The sequence below is a fragment of the Nestor notabilis genome, unplaced genomic scaffold (genome assembly GCF_000696875.1).
Source record: "Nestor notabilis isolate BGI_N333 unplaced genomic scaffold, ASM69687v1 scaffold2541, whole genome shotgun sequence".
In the NCBI taxonomy this organism is placed as follows: Eukaryota; Metazoa; Chordata; class Aves; order Psittaciformes; family Psittacidae; genus Nestor; species Nestor notabilis.
Window position 1 is genome coordinate 24997 of NW_009914935.1, and position 25700 is coordinate 50696.

At 34.4% G+C, this 25700-nt stretch overlaps 1 protein-coding gene across 1 annotated transcript in view; it reads right to left on the reverse strand.

Moving 5' to 3' along the window:
- RPGRIP1L (RPGRIP1-like) overlaps positions 1 to 21983 on the reverse strand; it is a gene marked incomplete at its 3' end in the record, with an annotated part of 43495 nt that extends 21512 nt beyond the window's left edge. The window contains exons 1-8 of the mRNA XM_010023880.1: positions 21899 to 21983; positions 20970 to 21111; positions 18346 to 18644; positions 16116 to 16215; positions 13846 to 13989; positions 7607 to 7712; positions 4776 to 4922; positions 3737 to 3810 (exon numbers count right to left, since the gene is read on the reverse strand). Of these exons, the coding sequence (XP_010022182.1) occupies positions 3737 to 3810; positions 4776 to 4922; positions 7607 to 7712; positions 13846 to 13989; positions 16116 to 16215; positions 18346 to 18644; positions 20970 to 21111; positions 21899 to 21983 (1097 nt within the window). The remainder of the gene's footprint in view (positions 1 to 3736; positions 3811 to 4775; positions 4923 to 7606; positions 7713 to 13845; positions 13990 to 16115; positions 16216 to 18345; positions 18645 to 20969; positions 21112 to 21898) is intronic.
- Positions 21984 to 25700: the final 3717 nt, after the last annotated feature.

Here is a 25700-nt window from a genome sequence, read left to right on the forward strand (position 1 = left end):
CAAAGGAACTGGCCTCAATTTAGAGCTCCAAAATCAGAAAAGTTGGCAGCATGCAACATTTGTGGGACTAGAAAAGGAATTCAGATGCATATCCCAGAGTAATCCACAATTCCAAACCTCAGCAACTGACAACTGACAAAGCCATTCTTTCCACATACAAAACCTCTTAATGTAGAGAGCCAGGATCACCCACCTGACTTCTTTTAAATCTGTGAAACATGCAGAGCCTAAGTCAGTTGCCTATTCAAAGAAATGTTGACCACAAAGTGACAACAGTTTTCTCATACTGTAAAACAACAATTCTGATACTGATTAAGAAGCACATATAAAGTAATCTTTCTCCTACGTTGAGAAATAAAAAACAGAAGTGGGCAAGAAATTAGAATAACTTCTTTGCCTGTAACACATTATTTACTTGGAAATCACCAATCTGTGCGCAATAGGGATTGCATGGACACAGAATTAGAACTGCTGAAACCACAACAAAATGTATAACTCTGAAATAAAATTAAGTACATTATATAATTTACAGTGGGTAAAAAGAGTAAGTAATGCAATGTGCTTTCATGTAATTTAGACAATGAGTGCTATGGTCTTCATAGTATTACTATTCAATACTTGCATTCTTATTGTCTGGAAAATGGTCCTTCATCTCAACGAATCATAAACCAGTTTATTCAGTTTTGCATTCCGTAAAAAATCAGAAATTGTAGGGGTTTTTTAAACAACAGAGCAAGTTCCTCAACTTTTCACATTGGTGAAGCTCACTAGTAAAAAAAAAATATAACTACAACTAAATAAAAAAATCTTCTGATATTTGTCTATCAATTTATCTCTCCCAGAGATTTATGCAATAAAAACCTCAGCGAAACATAGAGAAGAAGGAAGTATCACAGGACAGCCCACATACCTTTGCATACTGTAGATGCTGACTGAGAGAGAACTGTCTGTTTTGATGACTGTGACTACATAAAGTGCACTGAGTACATATAAGTGCATTTCTATCTAACATATTTGAAGAATGGCCTTAAGATTATAGAAGAAATATTACAGCATGAACTATGGTCTCTAAAGTATATGGTAAGAGTTTATATTCTTGATTTGTGATCTTCATAAAACCAGTTCTATTTCTCTTTATTTTGTCTTTTTCTCACACTGTACCTAATCTCACCTATTTATACAGTTCTCTAGGCATATATCATCTTACAGTGTGATAGTGTCTTTTACAGCACACATGACCTTAAGCAATGCTTCTAAGTCCTACAGTAATACTTACTTCACTCTGCTATAATTTTGGAGATAATGTGCAGCAAATATAATGCACTGAACCCACATTCATTTCCATAATGCTGCACAGCTCAGAAGAGACACAGGGTGTTCTGTAATGCTTAGACTTACCAGTCTGCAGAGTTTGATTAGCTCCCATAAGGAAAGAATAAATCTTAGCAAGATGCCAAATACCCTTAGTTGCCACACTTCCGAACATGTTTTAAAGTTTTAATCACCATGATACCTAGTTACACGTGCACTTGTTATCTTTAGGTACAATTATCTCACATCATGATGTAGCTACACATTATTTCAGTTTTTCAAAAGACTATGCTGGCAGAAAAACCACTAACAGTTACTCTAATAGTAATTCAGATTTTAAATGTTTAAATGAGAAACATTTTAGAAGACAGATTTTATCCAAGCCTATAACGCTAATGTTTCTGTCAGTTTGAATTGAGTCCACTTCTGACATTTTCTTCCTTTGAATTTTAAGATTACTTTTACTTGAACTCATGTGGAATTTCTTTCACATTTACTGTATTTCAGTGGAGTTAGAGCCATCTGGGTAACTATAAATGGTCAACCACATCTGGCACCATTTCCTTTGGAGGGATTTTAAGCATGGCTAGATTTGCATTACAAGGTCATATGAAAACAATTCCTCCAAACCTTTTATCCAAACAAATTGTTTTCTTGGATATTAACTAAATAATAAGAGTCAACTGACAAATTCATACTCGTTCTTCATAAACTTTTCAGATCCAGCTCTTCAGTCTTCAGCAAAATTCCCATCAACTTCAAATGAACTTCCCCAAAAACAACATTAGCAAAGAATAGGTTTATGCCTCTTTTACTCCATTAAAAAGAAATATTTATTAATTATCTGGCACCTGTGGACACTGGTCTATCCACTGCTAGCAAAAGGTTAGCTGTAGTAAAGTCACATTGTTCAAATGGACAGCAGAACACGCTGGCCATGAAATAACAGTTATAATTAAATGAGCCATTTTTCTTTCTCATTTCTTGTTAGCTATACAGTAACATGGGATGATGAAACATGAACCAAAGTTTAAATGGGAAAATATGGAAAAGACAGACATTTTTAAGGAAAAGAAAAACCATGTGCGGATCACTGTGTTATGACAGAACCATATTTCAATGTGTTTAGTTAAACTTATCTTTATGTTATCCCAGTAAGATTTTATTTAAACAGAAAATTTCAACACAAAATTATAAGTTGATTTGTAAGAGATATTTCTCTGAATAATGATAGAGAAAACTAAAATATCATAATCAGAAATATTTATAACATAAGACTTCAGAGAAATGTACAACAATGAACTTAAGAAAAAGACAAGTGACAACTGCCCCTAAACAAAACTCTAAACATTGTGGTTATACAGCTGTTACAACTCGCATGTAAAAAAACATTTTATACTCAGTTTTTACTACTATAAGTTTTAATTTCATCATAGAAAGTACAAAAAGTTTAATAAATATCGTAAGATTACTGTAAACAACATTTGCTATCACATTTTCTTTAGTAATTTGTATTTCTTTGACAGACATCACACTGACAAAACAAACTTTAAAAGGGGAATGAATTTTGGTATGAGAAAAGACTTCAAGCATTTTGCTTACTTTCCAAGGCAATTATTAGCTCTAGGACACTTATCTTATTTTCTAACCCTCTTCAGTACAAAAGACATGGTTTCACAATAAAGGAAAAGTTCATTTGAAGGTCATTTTTTCCTTCAATGTGCTTGTGGCAATTGACTGCTTACTTCTTTTCTGTAGCAGAGAATTTCTGAATCATATCTGCCAATGTATTCTGCATTGTATGCACTGCTGATTCAGTTCATACAACTTACTATGTATAGGAACCTTTGTAAAAACTCACATAAGCTCAGACAAAATTTTCAAGCACAAGCAGTAGAAGTGAAATGTTAGCTATTACCAAAACAAACAAACCACCCCTCAAAATTAAACACTGGAAAAGCTATTAAATATCAGGCTTTATATAGGTCCACTAAGAAATGCTGCAAGAACTTACACAAAAATAGAATAAAAAAATAAAATAAATAAACCCAAAGTAATTTATGACTACCTAGATGTATTCTTCTTTCAACAATAACCCTAAAAAAGTTATTAAAAACTCAAATAAGAAATATTTGTGTTGATATTCAAAATAGACTTCCACTTATTTTTTAATTAGATTTTTTTAAAAGAAGTAATTTACTGTTTAGAGAGTCTTAGAGCAAATATGGAAGTTGCTGTTTTCAACAGAACAGATGAAATGGATAACCACAGAAGTTTCCATATACACTTACTGATATGATGAACTGTAGCATGAATATATACACGTGTTCACAACACACAGTATGCACATTCAAGCACACAGTATATGAAGGCCTATTAAACACGTCAGGAATCAAGTTTTGCATATACAGAAACCATAACTTACGTGTTATACAGTTTATCATAGTCTTCCCTCAAGAGTTCCTTCTCTTTTTCTAGATCATTTATTCTTTCGTGTAACTAAAACGAAATAGAAAGTTTCAAGAAATGCACAGCACAAAATGAAATTACAATGAAGCTGTAAAGACAAATAGTTAATATTTTGTCAGGCTTTTTCAACACATGGATCTACTTGGGCCCAGACAGTCCTTTTAATATGAACCTGGGACTAACACGTCCAGTTCAACAACAGTACCTATAATCACATCCTGCCTTCAGGAAAAAAAATAAAAAAATCCATAAGATTAAAGATTTCTATCTCCAATTTAGTGAGTATTAATATTAGCTAGTTAATGGCTTCTGTACAGCAAATATTTTCTTAATTGCCTTTATAGAAACAAAAAATCCTTGCTTTCAGAATATTCGCTATAGCAGGGTATGGTTCTAAAAATACAAGATGCTTTACCCCAGAAGATACACCTTATGTGCATTACAACAAAGAAAAAACAAGTATGTAAGAAAAACCCAAATAGGTTTGTAGACTCTTACTCCCCCTGTGTTGAAGAGAATGAGGAATGAACCGCTTGATTTTTAGCCCTGTCTCTGGGTGACTGTTACTGATGACACCAGTCTCTCAGAGCCATTTGACAAAGACACAGAACTGACTGAACTGCTGAGTAAGATGTAATGCTACACTATACTGTAATTAAATTGGACTGAAATAATACTAAAACACTAGCAATATGTGTTCAATAAATCAAGTATTATGATTTTTTTCCAGTTAACAAACCACTTGTTTAGTATCAGAATTGACATGAAATCCTACACTTTAACCTCAAATATTGTCCAACCACTGCCCCAGTGATTATGTGGCATAGGGACCAGGTACAGTTAATGATTCTATGAAACGCAAGCAGCAACCACAAGTTGTTTTTATCCCAAGGTCTATTCATATCTCCACAACTAAAAGGTATCCCATGGTTACTTCTCCCTTATGTCTGTGTGGTACCTAAAGCAGATTCTAGCTCTCTTGAAGACGATCTCACCTCTTCTGTCCTTTGGTTTGAAATGGTTACTGATTGCAGTTCTTTTTCAAGATGAAGGCACTTTAACTGCTCCTCTTTAAGCTGTAGATTCAGTTCATCACCTTTTGCTATTAAGGCATCATAGCTGGCCTTCAAGTTCTTCTCGTTCTTTGAAAAGAAAGGAAGGAAAACCCATTAAAAAAAAAAAAAAAAAGAAAAGAAAAAAAAAAATCACCCTTACTAGAATGTTACAACACTGCATATTCAACCCATGGTCTCTTAGGGCAGTATTTAATGTATTCTCAATATGGACAATAGGAGACACTCTTGAACTATATAACTGAAAACGACTTTCATTACATATGGTCAGGAGAAGGTGGCATTCTTGTTGCTCTCAGGAACATTAAGCCCTCAGTTCAGTCATGATGAAAACAACCAAGAAATACATCTGTTAAGCAATTAAAAGATTTTGCAGTGGTTACAGTGGTTAGACATGCTGACCAAAAGCACTGCAGTAGCAAGCAAAAATGAATGTTGACCACAGTTGTGTTAATCACAGAGCTTGCCACAGCTCTGTTAACCCTTAATTGTAGATACGTAATTGTTTCATAATCCTAATGCGCTCAGTTCTATTTCCCTGCTGGCACTAATTTAACGAGGGACTTATGATTATTTTTTTTTTTTTTTTTACATTTTAATTTACTTCTATGGATTATATTAAGGCACATTTAACCAATTTTAATATTAAATGGAAGATGCTGATAGAACCTCTATTTCCAGAATATTAGTTAATATTATATTGCCTACATTCCACAACGCTTTAATAAAGGTTCATTCATTAAGAATTTAAATGTAAATCACTTTCAAAATATGACTTGAAACAAAACAGCCCAAAAGCTAATCTCCTGTTTAATAAAATGATCATATGAAAATTTAAGTCATATATATGTATGAGTATAGATAATGTTTAATGATGTAGACAGAAAAAAGTTAGCTCCATTTTTTCCATACAATATTCCTACAAAGTAGTTAAATGAAGAAACTGAATGTGAACCCTTACAAATTGTTTAGGTTCACATGCAGCATGAATATCTCAGACACAAACAAAACCCCCACAGAAAACCCAATCACCATGAAATCCTGAACGCTCAGTCTGTAATTGAAGGAAACAAGCACACCAATGGGATCAAATATATAATCCAAACAGTTTCAGGGTCCTTTGTTCTTCTAAACAGATTGTACAATTCCTTCATTCAACTGGCTACATTAAAATTCTTTATCAACAAAATATCCTGTAAATGTTTGGTAGCAAGACCAACTTCAGTATCATTAGATGGAGTAGGATTCTAGGTTCTTATTCTGTGGTTTCACATTTTGGGCTGACTCAAATTCAAAGATGAACATAGATGAATTCTATGCACTTCAATCGGTACAAGCTGAAAGTAAATGACAACGAATGCAATAGGCACAAAAAATAATCAACATAAACCCACTAAAAACTGTTCTGTTTGTAAGTACATACCCTCTAAACTAGAAAATTTGGATATTACAATTATTCAAATACAGTAGACACGTTTCAAACATTTAAATGATTGGAAATCAGACAACCATTGTATTCATTATCTTGGGAAAAAAAAATAGAGACAGAAAATGTACTCATCCTGTTCAAAAATGCAGCTTTCATTATGAATATTAGAAACAACATCTTCAAATACCACTTTGAATCCTAGGCATGTGTTTCTATTCAGCTGCTGCCAAGAAAGAGGCATAACTACTTGATGTTTGCTGTAAATTACCAAAAAGTCACATATGATTTAAAATGGAACATTTACTTATTGCTTTCTATTTAAGAATGTAAGAAACCACGTGAAACCTGTCTCCCCTGGAATTTCATTCTACATAGCCCACCCTGCGAAAAATTAAATTTGAGCTAGTAACAGAAGTGCTGCTCTGGCAGAGAAGATATAGGTATTACACTGAAGAGGAGAAGGAAGCAAAGCAAAACATGGAAACAGAAAAACACAGGGGAAAAAGGAACGGAACAAAAGTCTAATGGCACAAGTGTTACTTAGCATGTTACAATAACGAGAAGCAGGCAGCAGTAGGAGTTTACAAGGATATCTAAGTGCTTTCACCTCATAAGGCTAAGATACTTTAGAAAGCTCTATTGTACACAGGATTCCTACCCACAGGATTCTCCCATTTCCAAGTCATTATCATACTACCTCTGTCTGTATGCACATGAAGTTCTCCAAATACATATAAGAAGCAGCAGAAAAATGCTGTATAACTAAAGCCTACCTGGAGTCTACCATGCAATTGCATGTGCTGGTGATATTTTCATAAAACTTCTCCTTTTAGAAAGAAAACACATTACTTACAGTAGCCCTCAAAAAATTGCCATGAACTTAAAAGCACAGTTTATTTAACCCCTAACATCAGAACTCTCATCAGTCAAACCTCTCCAACTTTATCAAAGACTGATAAAGTGAGGGGGGGTCTGGTACCCCTTCTTTGGTAAATCAGTACATTTAAGTCAAAGCCCTCTCTTCAAATGTCCAGGAATCTCTTTTGATAGCCGGACAACTCAGTTCATTCTCCACAGACTGCCTGGGATAGCTTTGCAGAAGAACATCTTTAAGACCTACTAGACCCTTCTGCAAGAAACAAAAAATGAAATTTATTACTAAGAATCTCTAAACATTTGGAGTAGTTCGGGTACAATGAATTATGTGGTTCATTTTCATGTACGCAGTATTGACTCAGAGTCAAGAACTGTGTATATTTATTTTCCATTTATGCATGCTTATGTGACAAGAGTAAAGGAATGTCACTGACCAAATTGCAATTACCTCTTGAAGCTGGAGAAATTTTCCTTCTGCTGCTGAAAGAGCATTGCTTTTCTCAACCAGCTGTTTACGGATCTTGATCATTTCCACATTGTCCCGAATGTTTAGCCTTCAAAATTGTATTAAAAAGAAATTCATCATGAGCTTAAAGATACAAAATAAATTATCTAACTGTTTTTGTTTTGATAGGTTGAAATCCTCCGCAAATCACAACACATCTGAGAGAATATTAGTGTGTAATACCCAAATTAATTTCTCCTCCTATAATCCACATTACAGATTTTAGGTAAATAAACATTCTACCACACAACGACAGAGCTCCAATTAACATATATACATCATTGGTCATTGTATCAAACTACACGACAGGAAAACAATCCTATGCCTAAAGAGATTATTTGTTTTACAGTCACTCATTTTCCACCTTCCAAAGTAATTGCTGCCACTAGGTTACCATTTTATGCCAGTAGATTACCATTTGAGTTTAGACCTATCAAATACTGCTATGAAAAAGCGACTTAGTAATTTATACAACAAAAACTTAAGGTTGGCACTCAAACAAGCTGCAGGTGTGTCTGAACTACATGAAAATCACTGAATGTCCATGTACCTGTTCTATATTGTTACAATTCTAAGATTAATTTGAGAAAGTACTGTTTAATTGAAAGGATGTTTAAAATAATTCAAAATTTAAATAAATATTTATGTAGATACCTTCCCTTACTTCAAACAGTGAAAACTAAACCCCATTATTTTCACAGCTTCTTCAAGTCCGGGAAGAGAAACCAATTCTGATTTGTATTAATAAAATACGATAAAATCAGAATAAATCTTTAGCATTTGAAAAGGTAATTTCTGTTACAATATTTATCTATTTTAGACATATTGGATGAATTGTCACAATGCCATGCTGGAGGAAGAAAATGAACTACAAAGCTTACACATCTGTAAACCAGCTGAATACATGAAATACTTTCCTTTTATTCTGTAAAATATCAAATCCTATTGTGTTTTGGCATTGCCCAGCTAATTGTCCTTACACAGAAGATAAACACACTCACTAACCTGAGATCTTACCCAAGAAACAGCCCTAACACAATACTAAATATCATGTGTCTAAAACATGTTATCTATGTAAATTAAAGTTGTGGTGAGAATAGACAGCAGCACTCTCATGCTAGCTATTTAAAAGCTAATGTAGTGGCACATTTTTATTAATCTTGTTCCACACATCAAACAAAAGGCTCTTATGCCTTCAAAGGCTTTTTCTCTCACCCTCCCCCTCCCCTTCTTTTTTAAGCAGTTTTTTTTTTTTTCCTCCTTTTAGTAGAGAAAGAAGCAGATGATAGTGAAATTTATGACGTACAGATGTAAACCCCATGGCTTCTGACAATTGACATTAACTATTTTTTCAACAGTGAATGAAACAGCATTTGATTTAAACAGATTTGGGGTACTGATATCATGAAATAAACAATTCAAATTCAGAAGTGAAGAATTACTTTTTATTGGGATCATTTAAATTCTGACAATTATAGAAGTATTTATCTCACGAAGTTTCTAGCTACAGAAAACATGTGCAATTAATTTCTTATTAGTGCACCACATCAATCACAGTCTCAGATCTCATTGCAGGCTACAGCAACAATTACCTTCCTACAGTAATTCTACAATATATTATTTATTTATTTAATCAAAATACGTCTAAGAAATATCCGATGCATCTAGGTCCATGACAAAAAAGTTGCTGTTGAAGAACAAAATAATTTCAGATTTTGTGGGCAAGGCAAAGTTATTTGAGGAAGATTCTGCTGGGAAGATTAATTTTTCTATAAAGGAAGTCACAAAACAGTAGAATAGAAAAGAAATTGATTATCTACACAGCTTTCTCCCTACCAGGTCACTTATTTATTCTGCTCCCAGAACATTTGCCCAGCTGTTCTGTTAAAAAATAGGGGTTATATACAGATTTGATATAAAGGTCAACGCTACCTTTATTTTGCTCGAAGAATAACAAAATAATGTGTAAGAATAAAGCTGGACTAAGACAGCACATTCAATATTCTCTCTGTTGCTAAAAAAGCCAAAAATTCTGCAAGTCTAAAAACATGGAGGTAGACCTGCAGCAGAAGTTAAAAAAGGAACCAATATCCCTTTCGAGGCAGTAACCTGAATTAATGGGTATACTGATTTAGCTCTAGCACACCTTCTACCACAAGCGCAGAAATAAGGAACATGAACTCTATCCTTCCACTCTAAACCTCATCTTAAACCTGGATTAAAAAGTTTGAAATTGGAAATGAAGTTAGGAGAAAGAAGCATTAAAAAGCTAAGAATTATGTTTGGGGTTAATATCTGAAGTATACCAAAGAGACAGTCTCTTTTCCAGACCTTTTACCATTTGGATTAAAAGCATATAGAGTGGGGTTCCAGTAACATGCTGGGGACCAGCTGTGTTGGAATGGGCGACTGATAGCAACCTAAACCAGAAGAAAATGATTAAATAAAGGATCTTGACCTGCACTGTACAAATTTATGCCAGTAAATCCCAGATGGCTAAGCTAATAAAATCGAGGTCTAATTAAACCACATCCCTTGCATCTTGTCTTTGCTTCCATATGAGCAGGACATGGATACAATACTGAGACTGCTCTTTAAGAGTCCTGTGATTTCATCAACTGGACCAGTGACTTGCAAACTTTCCCCATTTACCTTCAGAACAAGAAAAGCAAGCAAGTATAAAAACATCACCTTAGCAATTCTCAGGATCACTTACCCTCTGCCTGGAAAAATAAACGAATGTTTTCTAGGATAAGAGTTCCCAATCACCAATGCATCAGTAGTCAAGATAAATACACAGATCCCCAAGCAGAGAAGTAAAGAATGGAACATCCTCTCATTCTGTGATGCTTAGGAACTACTAACACAATCATATGTTGATACATGTTCTGTTCTTTCCTTTAGCTCCTATTTCTTATAAGAAGTCAAACATAAAGGGGAAAAAAAGCCCAACAATATTCACCTTCTAGTACCACCTTTATGTACTATACTTGCAAAGCCCCAAAATATTAACATTGCATCAATAGCTCTAGCATCGGAGCTAAGATTCTTTTAAATACCAATATAAGATTCCATATTTGTCTGCCTGGCTGATGAGCTAGAAATGAAAAAAGTCATGATCTCTAGGTAAACTGGTCAGATATGAAAAATCAGATAGGGAAATGCAAATATAAGGGGTTTTTTTATGACATGTGTGTTTATTAGAGATGATTTAGCAAATTCATATACATGCTGTATTATCTCAAAACTCTTTAGATAATGCACTGTGATTAACATGTTCCACATTTTAATCTAGGTCTGCAATGCTAACACAGAAGTCGTGTGTCAGTATGATACCCCTGTCCAAAAATCCATGCACTTACCAGGTTTGATTCCAAAGTCATGTTGCAGCAAAAAATGCCAAAGGAATTAAAAACTGACTAGCAGGTAAGTTTCTTCACTTAAAAAAACCCAACCGCACAAAATAAAAACATGCACAAACATGCAAATAGCAAATACCTGTTTCACAAATGCATTTTGGGTGGATTTGAAAATGTTTTTGGAAAGTACTATGAGCTATCAAGGTATCTGAAGCTAGCTGCTTGCAAAATATGATTGTTTAGACGTAATGTTTTAACTTGTGCGCTGGGCATCACAGAATTTAAATCATGATGTTCTTATGGTTTTAGCCATCTTTAATTTAAAACCAGTCAAGCTAAATGCAGTTAAATTTTGTAAAAAAAGTTAAGAAAATGTGTTCAAACTAACAAGCCACATGCCAAATTTCTCCCTTAAGTCAGAATTAAATCAGAATTACATATTCTTGAAATAATCCCCAAACAATCTCTTAACAAAATATTGACAAAAACATTGATTGCAGCCACATTACAATAATAATCTCAAGGAGTACACTGCGTATGAACTCAGCTCTGTTATGTACCTCTTGTGTTGTCATACAGAAATTGTAGTGAGGCTGAAAAACCAGCTTTAAAATATTACTGTATTTCTTGTGAGTAGAGGACTCAAGATAACTAGTATCTCCCTCCCTTACTGCTGATGGATCAACGATTACTAACTGTGGCTGCTTTGCCGCTTGGAAACTACAGTTATTTCAATCACAAGAATTTCCTACCTATGTAGCAGAATAAGAATATTTTCCTAAATGTTGAAAGTAACCTAATTTTGTTAACACGAGGCTGAGATCAAATGGTGCTACAACATGAAGATAGGTGGAAACACATATATTATGTCTTTTTGGCAATATACAGTCCCTAAAGAATTTAAACAGATCATTCGTCTTTAAATAGTAACATATCTAGATGACAGCAAACTGTAGTCTCACGATACACAAAAGAGAGTTGAAAATTGTACCAAAATTCAAAGACATAAGCTACAAAGACAAAATAAGATGGCTTTATCAATCAACCAAATTCCCATTTTTTCCTCCAGTATTTTACTATTGACAGTTTCTTCTCTGCTGAGGGAAAGAAGATTAAAAATAAGAATTCCATAGAACCTATAAATTTATGTGTTCAATAAGACAGCTAATATGGATTGTTCTAGAAAGCAGTTGCAAGACTTCCAAGAAAGCAAGCTAATGAAAATCTCCCAAAGATAGTATGTATATGTACCTACGGTTGCAGTTAAACCTAGAGACAATAGTATCCCTCTAAGTTATGTCTCTCATTCTTTCAGCATACAAAAATACAACTTGAAAAACATGGGGAAAAGCAGTCTTCCATAAGTATTCCAGTGGCAAAATTATAGAATGCACACTATTCTAGTGATTCACTAGTGGAAAATTTTCAACTTCTTTCCCAGTGTGTTCAGCCAAACACAGTAACTCTTAAAGGCTTAACCTATCTTCTATGAGACTTCAAACAAGAAAAGGACTGTAATGGAAGTACTTACAGAAATTCAAATATGAATTCAAAGATAGTAAGTTAGGCCAAGTGTCATGGATTGTATACAAGTAATTTGATAAACATAAATAAATAAAGATCTGCACTATTTTTTCTTGCCTGACTTTAAAGATATTTTTTTTTAGCCAATTTTGAAGTGCATCTTTAGAAGTCCTTAAAAATTTCTCAGAAATATGGTAGTTGACATTAAATTTAGATGCCAGTTTCTGTCTGCTGTACTTAAAGAAGAGTGTTTATCTACAGAAGAATGAAGCACAGAAGTTCTTTGAGATTTGTATCAGATTATTTTCAAATAATTAAAAAAATCTTTTAAATATTTTCCGAATTCACTGTAGGAACATACTGAGAAATTATTCATAATAACAACTTCTTTAACCAATTTAAACCGTATAAAGGAAATTCTGAATAGGGGAGACTTATGACTTTGTGAATAATTTAATAGCAAACATTATGATGTATTATTTATGTAGTGCCACTGATGCACAAAAGAATGCTCACACATAATAATGGGGTCCCTTCCTTGAAAGACAGTTAAGAACTGACCACTTATTTCTTATCCAAGTAGAACTAAAACCAAATGAGTAAGGAATGCAGGATCATGCCATATTAAATTGTTCATAAAATTAAAAGTAACAGGCTGAAACTGAAACAGTCAAAAGAGAGAAAACACATGCAAAGTTGAATGATTTTGCATATATTTTTGCAAAAGTGGAAGAAGAGAGAAGAAAAGGTATTAAATTAATAGAAGCTTTATTGTGAAACTGATTCCACAAGCATGTTTGTCTGTCTTTTGTTTCACTGCACAGCCATACCATATTCCTTCCAAAATTTGCTAATCTACCCCTACTGGGCCTTTATGTTTCTACTACTGGTACAGTCCAGATTATCAATGAGTATTAATGAACATTAAATTACTCACCAAGAACCTATATTTAAAATTTCCTAAGAATATATTGAAGAAACAATAGATGATTAAAATTTAATGAGCTGAACTTCAACTGAATCTGAATCAGCTGGAAATTAATTCTCTAAAATGGTAATTATGAATTTGCTTCTCTATGAAAATACATCATAACCTATTATCATAACAATCTCCTTGATTAGACTTATCCATGGCTATTTGGTAAAACATTTTATTACTTAGTTTCACCAAAGGGGGGTTAAAAAAATGAATAAAGCACCTATTTCTTAGCAGAACAAGAAATTTTCACAGCTATATATAAATATTATGACATAGCTCTTCTAATGCTTTCACCATGGAGATTCCATTTTTCACTATACCTTTGGCTTGCTGTTTCTTGCTCTTTCAGCCGTAGGATGGATTCTTCAATTTCCTTTTCTTTCCTTTTTAGCTCACTCACAAGTATCTCTCTGCCACGCTCTAGTCCCTCAATGCGTTCCTTTTGGGACTCAATCACAGTCTCCCTGCAAGTACAAGTATCTTATATTACAAAAGAAGGCAAGTATTAAATAAAAGAAAAAAAAAATATTCGAGAAAGCAAAAATTTTAAAAGTGTTCAGCAAAATTAGTATTTTTTAACATCAGAGGCTGTAAGAGTTCAACTTTCTATGAAAATAATTAGAGGTCACACCACAAAAAGATGTGAAAAGTACAATAAATAGAGACCTAAATCAAACACATTATCAAACACAAACTCTCAAAATAAATGTTCATGTGGACTGAATAACATTCAGTGGAACTTAGCTGAAAACATCATTCATGGTTTCTTATACTCTATATTAAACTTATCTCCTTCCTAATCCTTTAAGTGTTTTCTGAAAAGGAAAACACCATTACTAGCTATCAGAAGAACATGCAATCTTCAAAATCTTCAACAGATGGAGCAGTGAAAATAACTTTTAAACTTTTATTCTGAGTTAGGTAACTTTACACTCCCTCAGAAAAATATTAAATCAGATTATATGTCTTTAAGAGTGGAACTTATCCAGTAAATGCAACCAAAAAAAAAGAAAATCAGAGAAGATAGAGATCAGAGTCTGAATATTTTTAATAGGCCGCAAGTTTGATTTTCTTGACAAGGTAATCTCAGTTAACTTTCCCAATAATATTTTTTTAAATAAGAATAAGCAACAACTAATATACAATTTTTTCCACTCTAAAGCTTTTGGTGCATTAGCTACAATTCTTCATTACCTTGTATACATAGACTTAAAAGCACCTTGACTTTTTCGGCCAGGTGTTTGCTTTTGTATCTGAGTGCACCATTCCGAACAGGTATGGTTATTTTTGGCATGTTTGTGAGAACTGAAATCTCTGAAAAAGATGCTATTTGACTTTTTCTGCATTAAACAATGTATTTGGAGAAAAGCTATTGTGAGCAGTGAGATTCGTGGCAGTATTAATGAATAGCTCTTATTTTCCAAATCCTAAGAAGCGATAGGTGTGAGGAGAAATAGCCCTTTCTAGGCCCATCACTATTAAATTACTGAAGCTTTCTTTTTTTTTTCTGCAATAACAACATCCTATTGTAATGCAGATTATTTTAAAAATAATGTAACTGTTCAGCAAAAGTTAAATTCAAACAGGATACTAGCAAGAGTGCAATTTAAACATTCTTAAATGATTTTAAGTAATTTATTGAAATATTTGATAAGAATATTTCTGTAAAATTATTTCCTATGATGCCACTAAATCTTTGTGTTTACAAAACTTCACATACAAAACACAGAATTGCACAGTAATTCATGGATCTGTGTACTTAGCTTGCCCACTTACTGAAAATTTAGCAATTATGGATGTTGTTGTCAATCTGATTCAGGTAAATCATTATAGAAAGAAACACACATACTGAAGGCAGCCTTTAGAAAAACAGATGTCTAAAAACCATAATAGGTTCTGATATATTTTGGACAAGAAAAATATTCTAATCAGACCTCAGTATCTTTAAATTCGATATTAACTACCTTTTTGCCACCATGTAACCACCTCTGTTCTCATGCAGTCTCTACATTAAGGATGTTATGAAGAGATTCCTGAGCTTCCATTTCAGTTAAAATGTGCAACTGGACTACAAACCAACTTTCAAAATGCCAAAGTGAATCAAAATCATTTTACATTGCTATCCCATAGTGCGCTTTTGGCAACTTATCTATAACGTCTGACCACCTCTAGAAACTGAGCTTAAATGCATTAGTGTAACACATTCAATAGTCAGTGCTTGCCTGGGTTATCCCACACAGCTTAAAAGTCATGTTGGTAATAATTCTGTAGCTAAGCTTGCCCTTGCTTTTGTCCAGTGGTAAGCCAGGCAGCATTGCATCCTAGCAAAAAGAGAGGCTCACCACTGAATATCAATTTTAACTTCCAGCGAAATTCTATGTACCTGCACTGTGCATTCTAAATCTTTAATTCTACGTTTTCCTTATCAAAACCCACTTCTGTATTGTTACCAGTGTTACTGTTGTCAGATTCAACAACTTCACTTTATTTTCTGAAGTGAAAACTTCTGAAAGATGTAATTTTTTCCTTCAAGAAAACCACAAGTATTAACAGTTATAATGACGAAAATTAAGAAGTATGAAAAGCGTACAAATCTCTTATTTCAGCCCTTGAAGACTCAAGCTGACTCGGTCCATATTCCGGGAGCCCAAGGTTAGGTGATCTCACTTCTAAATCCTGAAATCTCATTCCTAAAAACAAAGAAAAGATAAATTTTTGACATGCTGAATGTAAAAGCATTTAACAAAACAACAATCTCTACAGAGTACAAACACTTACAACTTGTATATAGATGCCATAGGAAGTATTTTCACAACAAATTCAAATAGAAAGAGATAATCAGAGTATCTACAACACAGCTGTTGTGAGATTTCATCTATGGGTGATACAGCATGCACTGTTAAGAAGTGTTAAAAACGTGTCTTGAAAGCTTTTTCTTAGAAGATTTTAGTTTTAAAGAAAGAAGAAAGATGTCTTCAAAGAACAACAATATCAATGTTATTAAACAGGAACATTTGTCATCATTTTTTCTCTGTAGCGCTGTCTTTACAAAATCACAAGTGTCATTCACCTAGACAAGCAACTAAAGGACCATTTTTATCAGCACTGCAAATAATTTCGTTACGTTCTTTAGAAGCATACTCAGTCCCTGGTGAAGAAGAAAAGTGAGAAATTACTTAAAGAAGAAATACTAGTTCAGGAGCAAAAGCACTGGTTTCTCCAAATCTCTTTTTCCTACTTCTCTTTCTTCAGTAAGTTTAGAGGGGGGACCAAACTATGCATTAAATTTCAAATACAGCATTAACACTGCCATTCCTCAGTTCCCAAAATGAAGTCATTTAGTTTCAAAGTACAATGATACAAGCAGGTTTACAAAATGATTGAAAAAAATTTCCTACGTTGCATTTGTGCTGGGTTAGCTTTATTTATTGATTTATATATTTCAAATTTTGATCTTGAAGTATTATTTTAAGGCACTGGTAACTGCGCTATGTATATATGTGTATATATATGCCTAAGTATATGTATTTTCTTTAATTCTGTTAATTCAGATTTATCTTAGATGGTTGTACTCAATAAAGAAAGTTATGAGAGAAACCAGTGAGTGTTTAATGAACACTCATACCTGACCACACCTTTTGGATCAAATTGCTACGGTATTTGTAAATCAGCCAAAACCAAAGCAGATACAGTAAGGGGGATTTATCATTTGTGGACTCTTCTCGCCTCTTCGTATCCTGGAGGCAGCTAAGCCTTCCTGAATTTACCCAGGCATTTTATGTTTTAATAATTGCTCTGAATAGTTTCTGATCTGCACTAAAAAATATTTTGAGATTCAACCTTAAGGTTTCACAGAGGATTCTAAAAATACAACCATCTTTAAAGACAAGAAGCACGCAAACCTAGCAATCTCATGTTGGGTATCATCATTAATCAAAAGGGCCTGTCTAAAACATGAGAATTGTTTATGTTTTCATGTACCTGAATCATCAATGTAATCAAAATAAAGACCAATGAGAGGGCGATATGGATTAAAACCACAATAATAGCTACGGATCAGACCATCTGATCCATAGCTTGTAGAAGTCAAGACAACTATTGTACTGACTCAGCTCTGAATCAGGGCCATCGAACTCTTTTTTGAACATGTTATCTGTACATTGTGTAAGTTAACTGAGTACAACTACTTCTACAAATGTTCATATGAAAATAGGAAAGTTTTAAAGTGTAATTTCCAAATGTAGCTACTATAAATAAAGGACTGAGAGTTAGACTGCCTTAAGCAGCAAGACTTGACAGCAAAAAGTATCATTATAAATGGCTGCATAGTGGTATTTGGCTTTTAAAAGTCCACATATGTAATAGATTTTTCAAGTCTGCAGTGTTGTGCACACATGTATCAAGAGACGAGAACAAACCTTGAAATTAAAAAAAGAAAAACATGTGCAAACAAACTACAGATGTAAAACTTTGTTATAACATGATAACACTGAAGTTTTTCATACACTTCTTTTATAAGCCTTGAACATGTAGAGAAGTTATATTAAAAAAGCCCCATGATTTAACTGTTAGAAAACTTGCTTGATAACTACTTTATTATCAAATCTGTCCTTTTATCCCTATCACTGTGGATTCTCAAAATGGCAAACAAGTTATCATGACTGCTATAAATAAACACAAGAAAAAGGGGAAAGAAACATCTTTCTACCTACAGGTACTATTGCCTGCTGGTGAACAGAGAAGAGTACGTACTTTCTACTGTGACATGCTGTTTAGCGGTACCTATTTAAACCAGTGCTTTTAATAAATGTGAATTATACCTTTCTTTGTGTGCTCAGGCATGCCCGCAGCCTCACTCACTTTTTTGAGCCCAGTGTTAACACGAGATTGAACATAGCTGTATGGATAAGGTCTATGGCCTTGAATCTGGAGTTGCTGTTTAGTTGAAATGAGTTTGCTGCGGAGGCTCTCGTTTTGTTTTTCCAGCTCACGAACTCTCTCTTGCAAATCCTCAATCATTTCTTCCAGCTCCACTGCCTGGCCCAGCCGCTTGGGGCCGCCACCAACCTGTTCAGACCTTTTTTTATCATTAACAAGCCGTATTAACTTGGTGGCCATTCTGGGGAAAATAATAAAACAAGATGAAAAAGAATGTGAAAAGTCAGCATAAAAAGCACTCTGTTGAAAGGAACATAATCACTGTGAAGAATTCAGCATAGAACCTGAATAATAAATTTCAGGTTTTGATATAACTATTACTGCCTGTGAAGAATTCTTTGAAGATAATTGAAACCACTGTGCAGCAATCTGCTTTATAGCACTGACAAATAACAGTTTCCTAAGGCTTATCATTTAAGGTTAGTAAAGGGAGGACACATATTTACTCCATATGCTGCTTAAATGTAATTTTTAACGCATGACCTTATATAGGAACCTCTGCATGCTGTTAAGCAAGTTACAGACTTGGGATGTGGCAGGGCATACTATAAAAGCTACAATTCCACAAAACACCCAACTATTGAAAGAACACTAATAATATGCAACATTCCAATGATATATAATTTCTAGATTTTGGGGATTTAAATATATATTTCAGTTCTGAAGTGGCTAAAATATATAGGTGGATGGTGCTCCAGAAAAAGAAACTTAATAGTTTTCATTACCACACTCAATTTTATACTTGGTAAATATTACCAATGTGCTTCAGAGAAGGAATGGTTAGCTGAAGAATATAATTAGATACAGAAGGTATGGTTTTCATCTATCTTTAAAAGAATACAAATTTTGCTTTTGGCATCTCAAGAGTTGTACCTTTGATTTCCTTTAGTTTTGATAAACATTGGTAAGCTAGAACAAAAGGCAGAGAGGGCACATGGGGGTGATGTAATATACAAGAACAGAAAACATATCCAGGAGTGAATGGAAAAAACTTGGCATATAAAGAAAGAAAAGGTGGCTTTGATGAGAAAGACAAGTTCAAGACTTTACAAAATTGGTCACACACCTTTAAGACCTGTACCTAGTTTACAGGGAATCTATTTTTGCAGACCCAGAAAGAAGACTGAAAATAAGGACACACTTCATTTCTTTAAAGTGGCTTGTTTTATTTTTGTATACTTGTGGACAGAAGCTTCTACTTAAAAGAACAAAAGTGAAACAAAAAAAATCCATAATAACTTTAGGATGTCACAGAATGTTACTTGCCTGTAAGCAGGTTTTTTGTTCATTTCTTTTTTTCAATGTACTCTACTGCAAATTAATTCCAAACTTTTAGTTACAAGGGTTTTGGCATAAGGGATGCTGGGAAAGAAATTTAGCTTGAGGAGTTAAAATTTTTCTCCGGCAGTCTAGACAAACACCGTGGTTTATGTTTTCTGTACCTTAAAATATGAATTCAGGTATTCAATTTGGACATTCTGTGTAATTTTACCTAAGTGGCTGATGAGTGCATTTGATAAGTCACCTAACAGAAATACATGAAATGCCATTTGGAATAAGCAAACAATTCATTTATTCTGCTTTCTTATATTTGACAGTAGCTTGACAGAAAAGATGCAAGTTATGTCATGCTGGTCAATTCAATACTGAATACTAAGTCAAAAGGAAAGAATGTTTTGGACTTTAGAGAAATATGAAATACCCCACCTAGAGAGGCAGTATCTTCAGATACCCATTCATGAATTTGTTAGCTGCTGACCAGAAGCTAGCTTAGATGTAGCAAGATTTTATCAGCTTAAGTGCAGCACAATGTGAACACAGAGTCATGGTGCTTTTGGATTAATGAGTCCTCCTGGAATATAGTGATACCATGAACAGCTCTGCTGAGTCCGGACTGGTTTGCCAGCAGAGCACGAAGTTTAGTAGCAACACTAATGTTGCTTGCATACGTTTGGGCACACTGGATATTGTGATTTCTACTTGGGATTTCTTCAATGACTCAAATACCTATTACCCTTAGTAAAAGAGAGTTGATCACCATTAGAAAGATATTTTAGGGTTAGCTAGATGATAAAAGGTTAGATGCTAGGCAACTTGGAGGATAGAGAAGAACAAAAAAAGGGGCAGAATATCTTTATAGGTGATTTTAATTCTAGGGTGAAATTCCTGATGAATAATTAGGCTTCTTTAACCTCTTCTTCAGTTCCCAGAATACCTGATATATTTGTACTGAGACAGTATAGCTATGAACCCAAGGTACCACCTCTGAAGTGGTGGAGAGTGGTGTGCCTCTGTACATGGAGATCTAATATTGTCCACAGCAACATATATTCCACATACCACAGAGACAACCAGAGATGAATAAGAAATGAATTCCAATGAGTGATTTATGCTACTGTTTTAAGAAGTGCTCTGAGAGAAATCAGCATGATTTTTAATCTGTTGGTAATGCTTTAAAGAGTAAAAATGTTACTGTGAGCTAAAATAAAAGTACTAAGCCCCATACCTTTTAATCTTGTCCTCTTGCTTATTTGCATGCTGTTTGAGTACGATGTTCTCATCACGTATACGAAGAAACCTGTCTTCCAGTTCCTTTCGACTGATTCGTGATACAGCTTGTCGAGCTTTTACATTCCTTGCAGTTGATTCTACCCAAACCAAGACAACTTTAAATTACCTTCAATATATTCAACAACATGTAATCCAAAGTCTAACTTGTTTTGAAATACTGAAAAAACAAAATTTTCAAGTAATTCAATATTTTACACTTGTATGAGTCTGTTAATTATCTTTTGCAGTCATATTGGCATATTAACACCTCCTTTTTTCTCCTTCTTACAGATGAAAAAAGTAATAAAAAAATGATACAGTAAACAGATAGTATATAACTAGATAGCACAAAGGAAATAGTCAAGCAAAAAACAAGGCACTGTCAAACATACTACTTAAAAAATAAATGATCATTACCAACAAGATGCTTTCTAATCAGTTTCAAAGTTAACATACTTTCTTGAAGCGTGACAAGATTAACTCACAATTATGTGTATTTACTTAGATATAAGACTAAGCCCAGTACTTCCATTGTAACAGCAGCTGAGTAATGTATCAGAATTCAATAGTACTTTTGGTTCCCATTTTGTTCAATGGGCCCAGCCTTGTCCTCAGTTCAGCAAAACAAGTCCTCCTTTCTTCTGGAAGGATGAATGTTATAGCACAATAAAATTTCCAGTTTTTAGCATCTCACAGCAGCCCCCCTCTTATAACAAGCAACATGAACATAGAATGGGTCATAGTACCTTTCAGAATTTAACCCAGGTTTTGAATGGTATTTGAACTTAATTTTATGAGTGGGAATGTCAGAAACGTTTTTAGAAAGAAACTAAAGAAGCCACTGATCAAAGCCTGTAATTGTAATAAAGAGCAGCTGGTACAAACCTTGTAATCCTTCAATTCCAGCTGGAGTTAGACCTACATCTCTCACAGGCAGGTCCCCTACAGTTTCATCAGCTGGAACTGACATGGCTTATCTATGGATAACAAAATTCAGATTAAATTATTCTCCACCTGTAACTTAAACTACGAGACTAGAATGCACTACAACACACCATATAAAATAAAGGAAAAAGTAATGACAGATTCACTGAAATGACAGACTCATCCATTACTGTAAATGTTCCCCTCTCAATTGTGTCACTCAGGAGAATCAAAACTTTCAAGTTTAAAGTCATGACAGTTTTAATCCATGCACAAAACATGGCTTCTGGTACATGAGTAATATCATTTTCAACATTTTGAACTGGGCTCTTTGAAACAAAGGTGCTGGGGGTTATGAAGTCATTTCACTGTTGCCTACTAACCTCTTAGTCTTCTTTCAATCACTGTCATAAGAGAAATTACTTTCTAGGAGACCGTCCTATGAATGATTCTCATAAAACTGAACACATTTCTTTCTCGAGGCAACAAAAAGCGTAGCTATATGACAAAGTGAGATTAGGAAAGTATTAATGTGAGAAAGTACTACATTTGTTTCAGTGTAATGTAGCATGAAGATACTTGTTAACAACTACTGTTTCTTTCTTCTCTTCCAGTGCAGAAAATTAGATGCTAGCCACACAGTCAAGTAAGGCTGAAATAGCAAGGAAAGAGAAACATGAGGCCCTTTGGACAGTCTTTCCTTTCCCCCCATCACTCTTTAGGAGATACAAATCCTTAGTGAATCAAAAAACATCTAGGAAGCATTGGGAAATTAACAGCCATGCTATTAAAGACCTGCATCGGATGACAGAAGTGACACAGTATAACTCACAGACATTGAATGAAGTATCTGTTAGTTCTATTGTGATCAAAACTGCTGCTAAAGATGTGCCTTTCTTTTACCAGTAAAGTCATGACTGTTGAAATGCTTGAACTGATCTCCACTTGCAGATTAGGAATAAGTCTGCAGTTTCAATGTCAGTCACAGAAACAGAGTAAGTTCATGATGTTGAGGTCAATGGCACGCAGCCACTGTAAGCAGTGGCCCAATTCTAATGACAGACACGTCAGCCAGAATCCAGCTCCTCGGTGTCCTCTGCTCTTTCTGTGTTATTCACACAATCCCTCAAAACTCTTTTTCTTTCTTTTTTTTTTTTTTGTGATTTTTTAAATTGGCACTGTCTGCAGTCATTGACTTCTCTCAGGTCTAGGCTCATTATTACTGAGGCCCGTATTATGTGTCACTGTATCAATATCACTACAACAACTGAGACTGTAGTGAACCAGAAATCTTTACCTCTCAATGATCCATCCCAATTTGCTTCATGATGGTAGCAAAGAGAAGATGCTACCATCACACATCTTTCTAGAATGTGGTCTTTCTAGAATGTCTAGAATGTCTTAGTCTTCACAAATCAGAAATTACAGAGATTTGGCGTGTTTTTTTGGCAAATTTCAGAGAGGTCAAGAGCTAAACATATTTTATCAGCACAACTCCACAATGTTTGTGATCTACCAAAATCAATCTTCAAAAACTCTAGCCCAATAACAGCACAGCCAAACATTCCCATTTTTCACTATTTGCCACTGTTGAAGCAGCATTGCTATGAACAGCTAAATTTTATTTACAGTGTGGAAAAAAATCCTATTCATTTAAAAAACAAAGACAAAAAAACAAGTGCTTGTCCCTCAAATAAACAAACATAAACCCACTTGTTAATAGTAATCCATCACTGGCTGCAAGGAAACCACAGAACTACTTAAGATGTAAGCAAACAAATACAGCAGGGCTGTACATGAAAGCCAATTTCTACTGGCAACATGACATGACTTGCAGACAAGTGAGAAAATAAAGCTGCTATAAATCTAAGGTCCTGAAAACTTAGAAAGGTGAAATTTTCAAAAGTAAAAGGAAGAGTAAGTTGTTTCATTTTTATTACAATGAGACTGAAATTGAGTATTCAGCTTTCTTTTCTTTCGTGGGCCCACAGGAGAAGAAAAATCCAAATTAACGTTTTTTATGAAAAAGCCTGGGTTTAGCTAGAAATGGTACAAATCTGTCTCCTGGTTTTAGGGAGGTAAAATATAATTACAAGATTTACAATTTGGCTTGGCAATTTATTTGACTCATTAGTAACATAAAAACTGCCTATGTCCTTAATAATCACCTAACACCCACCATTTATGCTTCTTTTCCAAGAAAGGACACTTCAAACAGCAAATCATGTGTTACACCTCTTACAGTTACTCACTGAATATTATCTCAGCGTCAATCACCAACACTTGAACAAAATTATTTTCCTTCCAACCAAAGTCCAGCATTATTTCTAAAAGCATATGAGATTTCTCCACAGAGCTCCATTTCCAAAGTGATTAAATCTGACAAAATTGTTCAGCAACACTGCTACAAAAGTGATTGTACTACTACAAAAGTAAGAGTCCAGCATTTCTTAAAATAAAGCATAATAAAACAAAAGAGATAAACTTGTATTTGCATCTGGACAGATCCACATGCCAGAATGAACCTTGACAACTTAAACCTGTCTTTATTTCCAAGAAAGGTTACCCTACAGTCAAGTCAGACCTTCCTATTCTTAAAAAATAAGAAAAGAAAACTTCATATACAAAAAGAGGAGAGAATTTTCCATATTTCTGGTATTAACCTATAAGACTTTCAAGTTTAGTGTAAGCAAGAACTTCAGATATAGCTCCTGAATTTAAAGAAACCGTAATGTCTTTTATACACTGCACTACTTACAAAATTGGCGCTATCACCACCTGTATCTGACAAGTAAGTACAAAAACTTGCATACAGGTTTGCAGCATTATGCAAGAGCAGACAGTGATGCAAGTGAATACTTAAGTGTCAAAGCGCATACTTGAGGCCCAAATTCTTATACAGCTCACAGAAGCACACCGTTTTCCCAACATTCTTCAAATGTAGCAAACTGAGGAGGGATTACATATATTTCCATAAGTTCTCAACCACTGGGGCTAGAAGGGCCAGTTTCTAGTGAAAACTTAAAAATTCGAACACATCAATTACTTCAAGGTGGATTTAGATTTCATGAATCTTGGCCATGACCAAGATGATGCTTTTCTTACAAAATCCTACTCCATTTCTCCGGTAAAAGAAAAAAAAAAAATAGAAAGAATAAAAAAAAAAAGGATGCAAGACAGCCCCCCCACCTATCTCAGCCTATCACAAAGTATTTCCAGCATACACCCTTCCTCTATCGATTCCTTAAATGTCTGCACTCTGCCAAGCTTGTCATCTAAGATTATCTCGTTTATTACTTGGTAGGAGTATGCACACATATAATCTTTCAAACATGATCTGTTGCAGCTTTGTGAGTTTTAGGAGGTGGAAAGGAAAACAAATAGAGAAGACATGAAAGATATTAGGAAACAAGATCTCAACATCCTACTGTAGTCTGAGGGAAGCAGCATCTCTCCTACTACTGCAACACATAAAAAAAAAAAGTCAGTGTCCACGGTACCAGAATATTCAGCACAAAAGATTGATCAGACGGGATAATACCATGTTTCATGATTTCTTTAAAATAGTTACCTGAACTATTTCTAGAAGTCAGAATTTTTCCTTGCCTTCAATAAACTTTACATGTGTTTTCCAATTTTTTCTTCAGCTCCGTCAGTTCTGGCAACGACGGAGGAGCCAGGGGAGGGACAGGCAGCGTCTCCTCACGGAGGAACGCCTTCATTGCCCGGTTTTTCCCGCCCTCGGGCACAACTCCCACTTGCA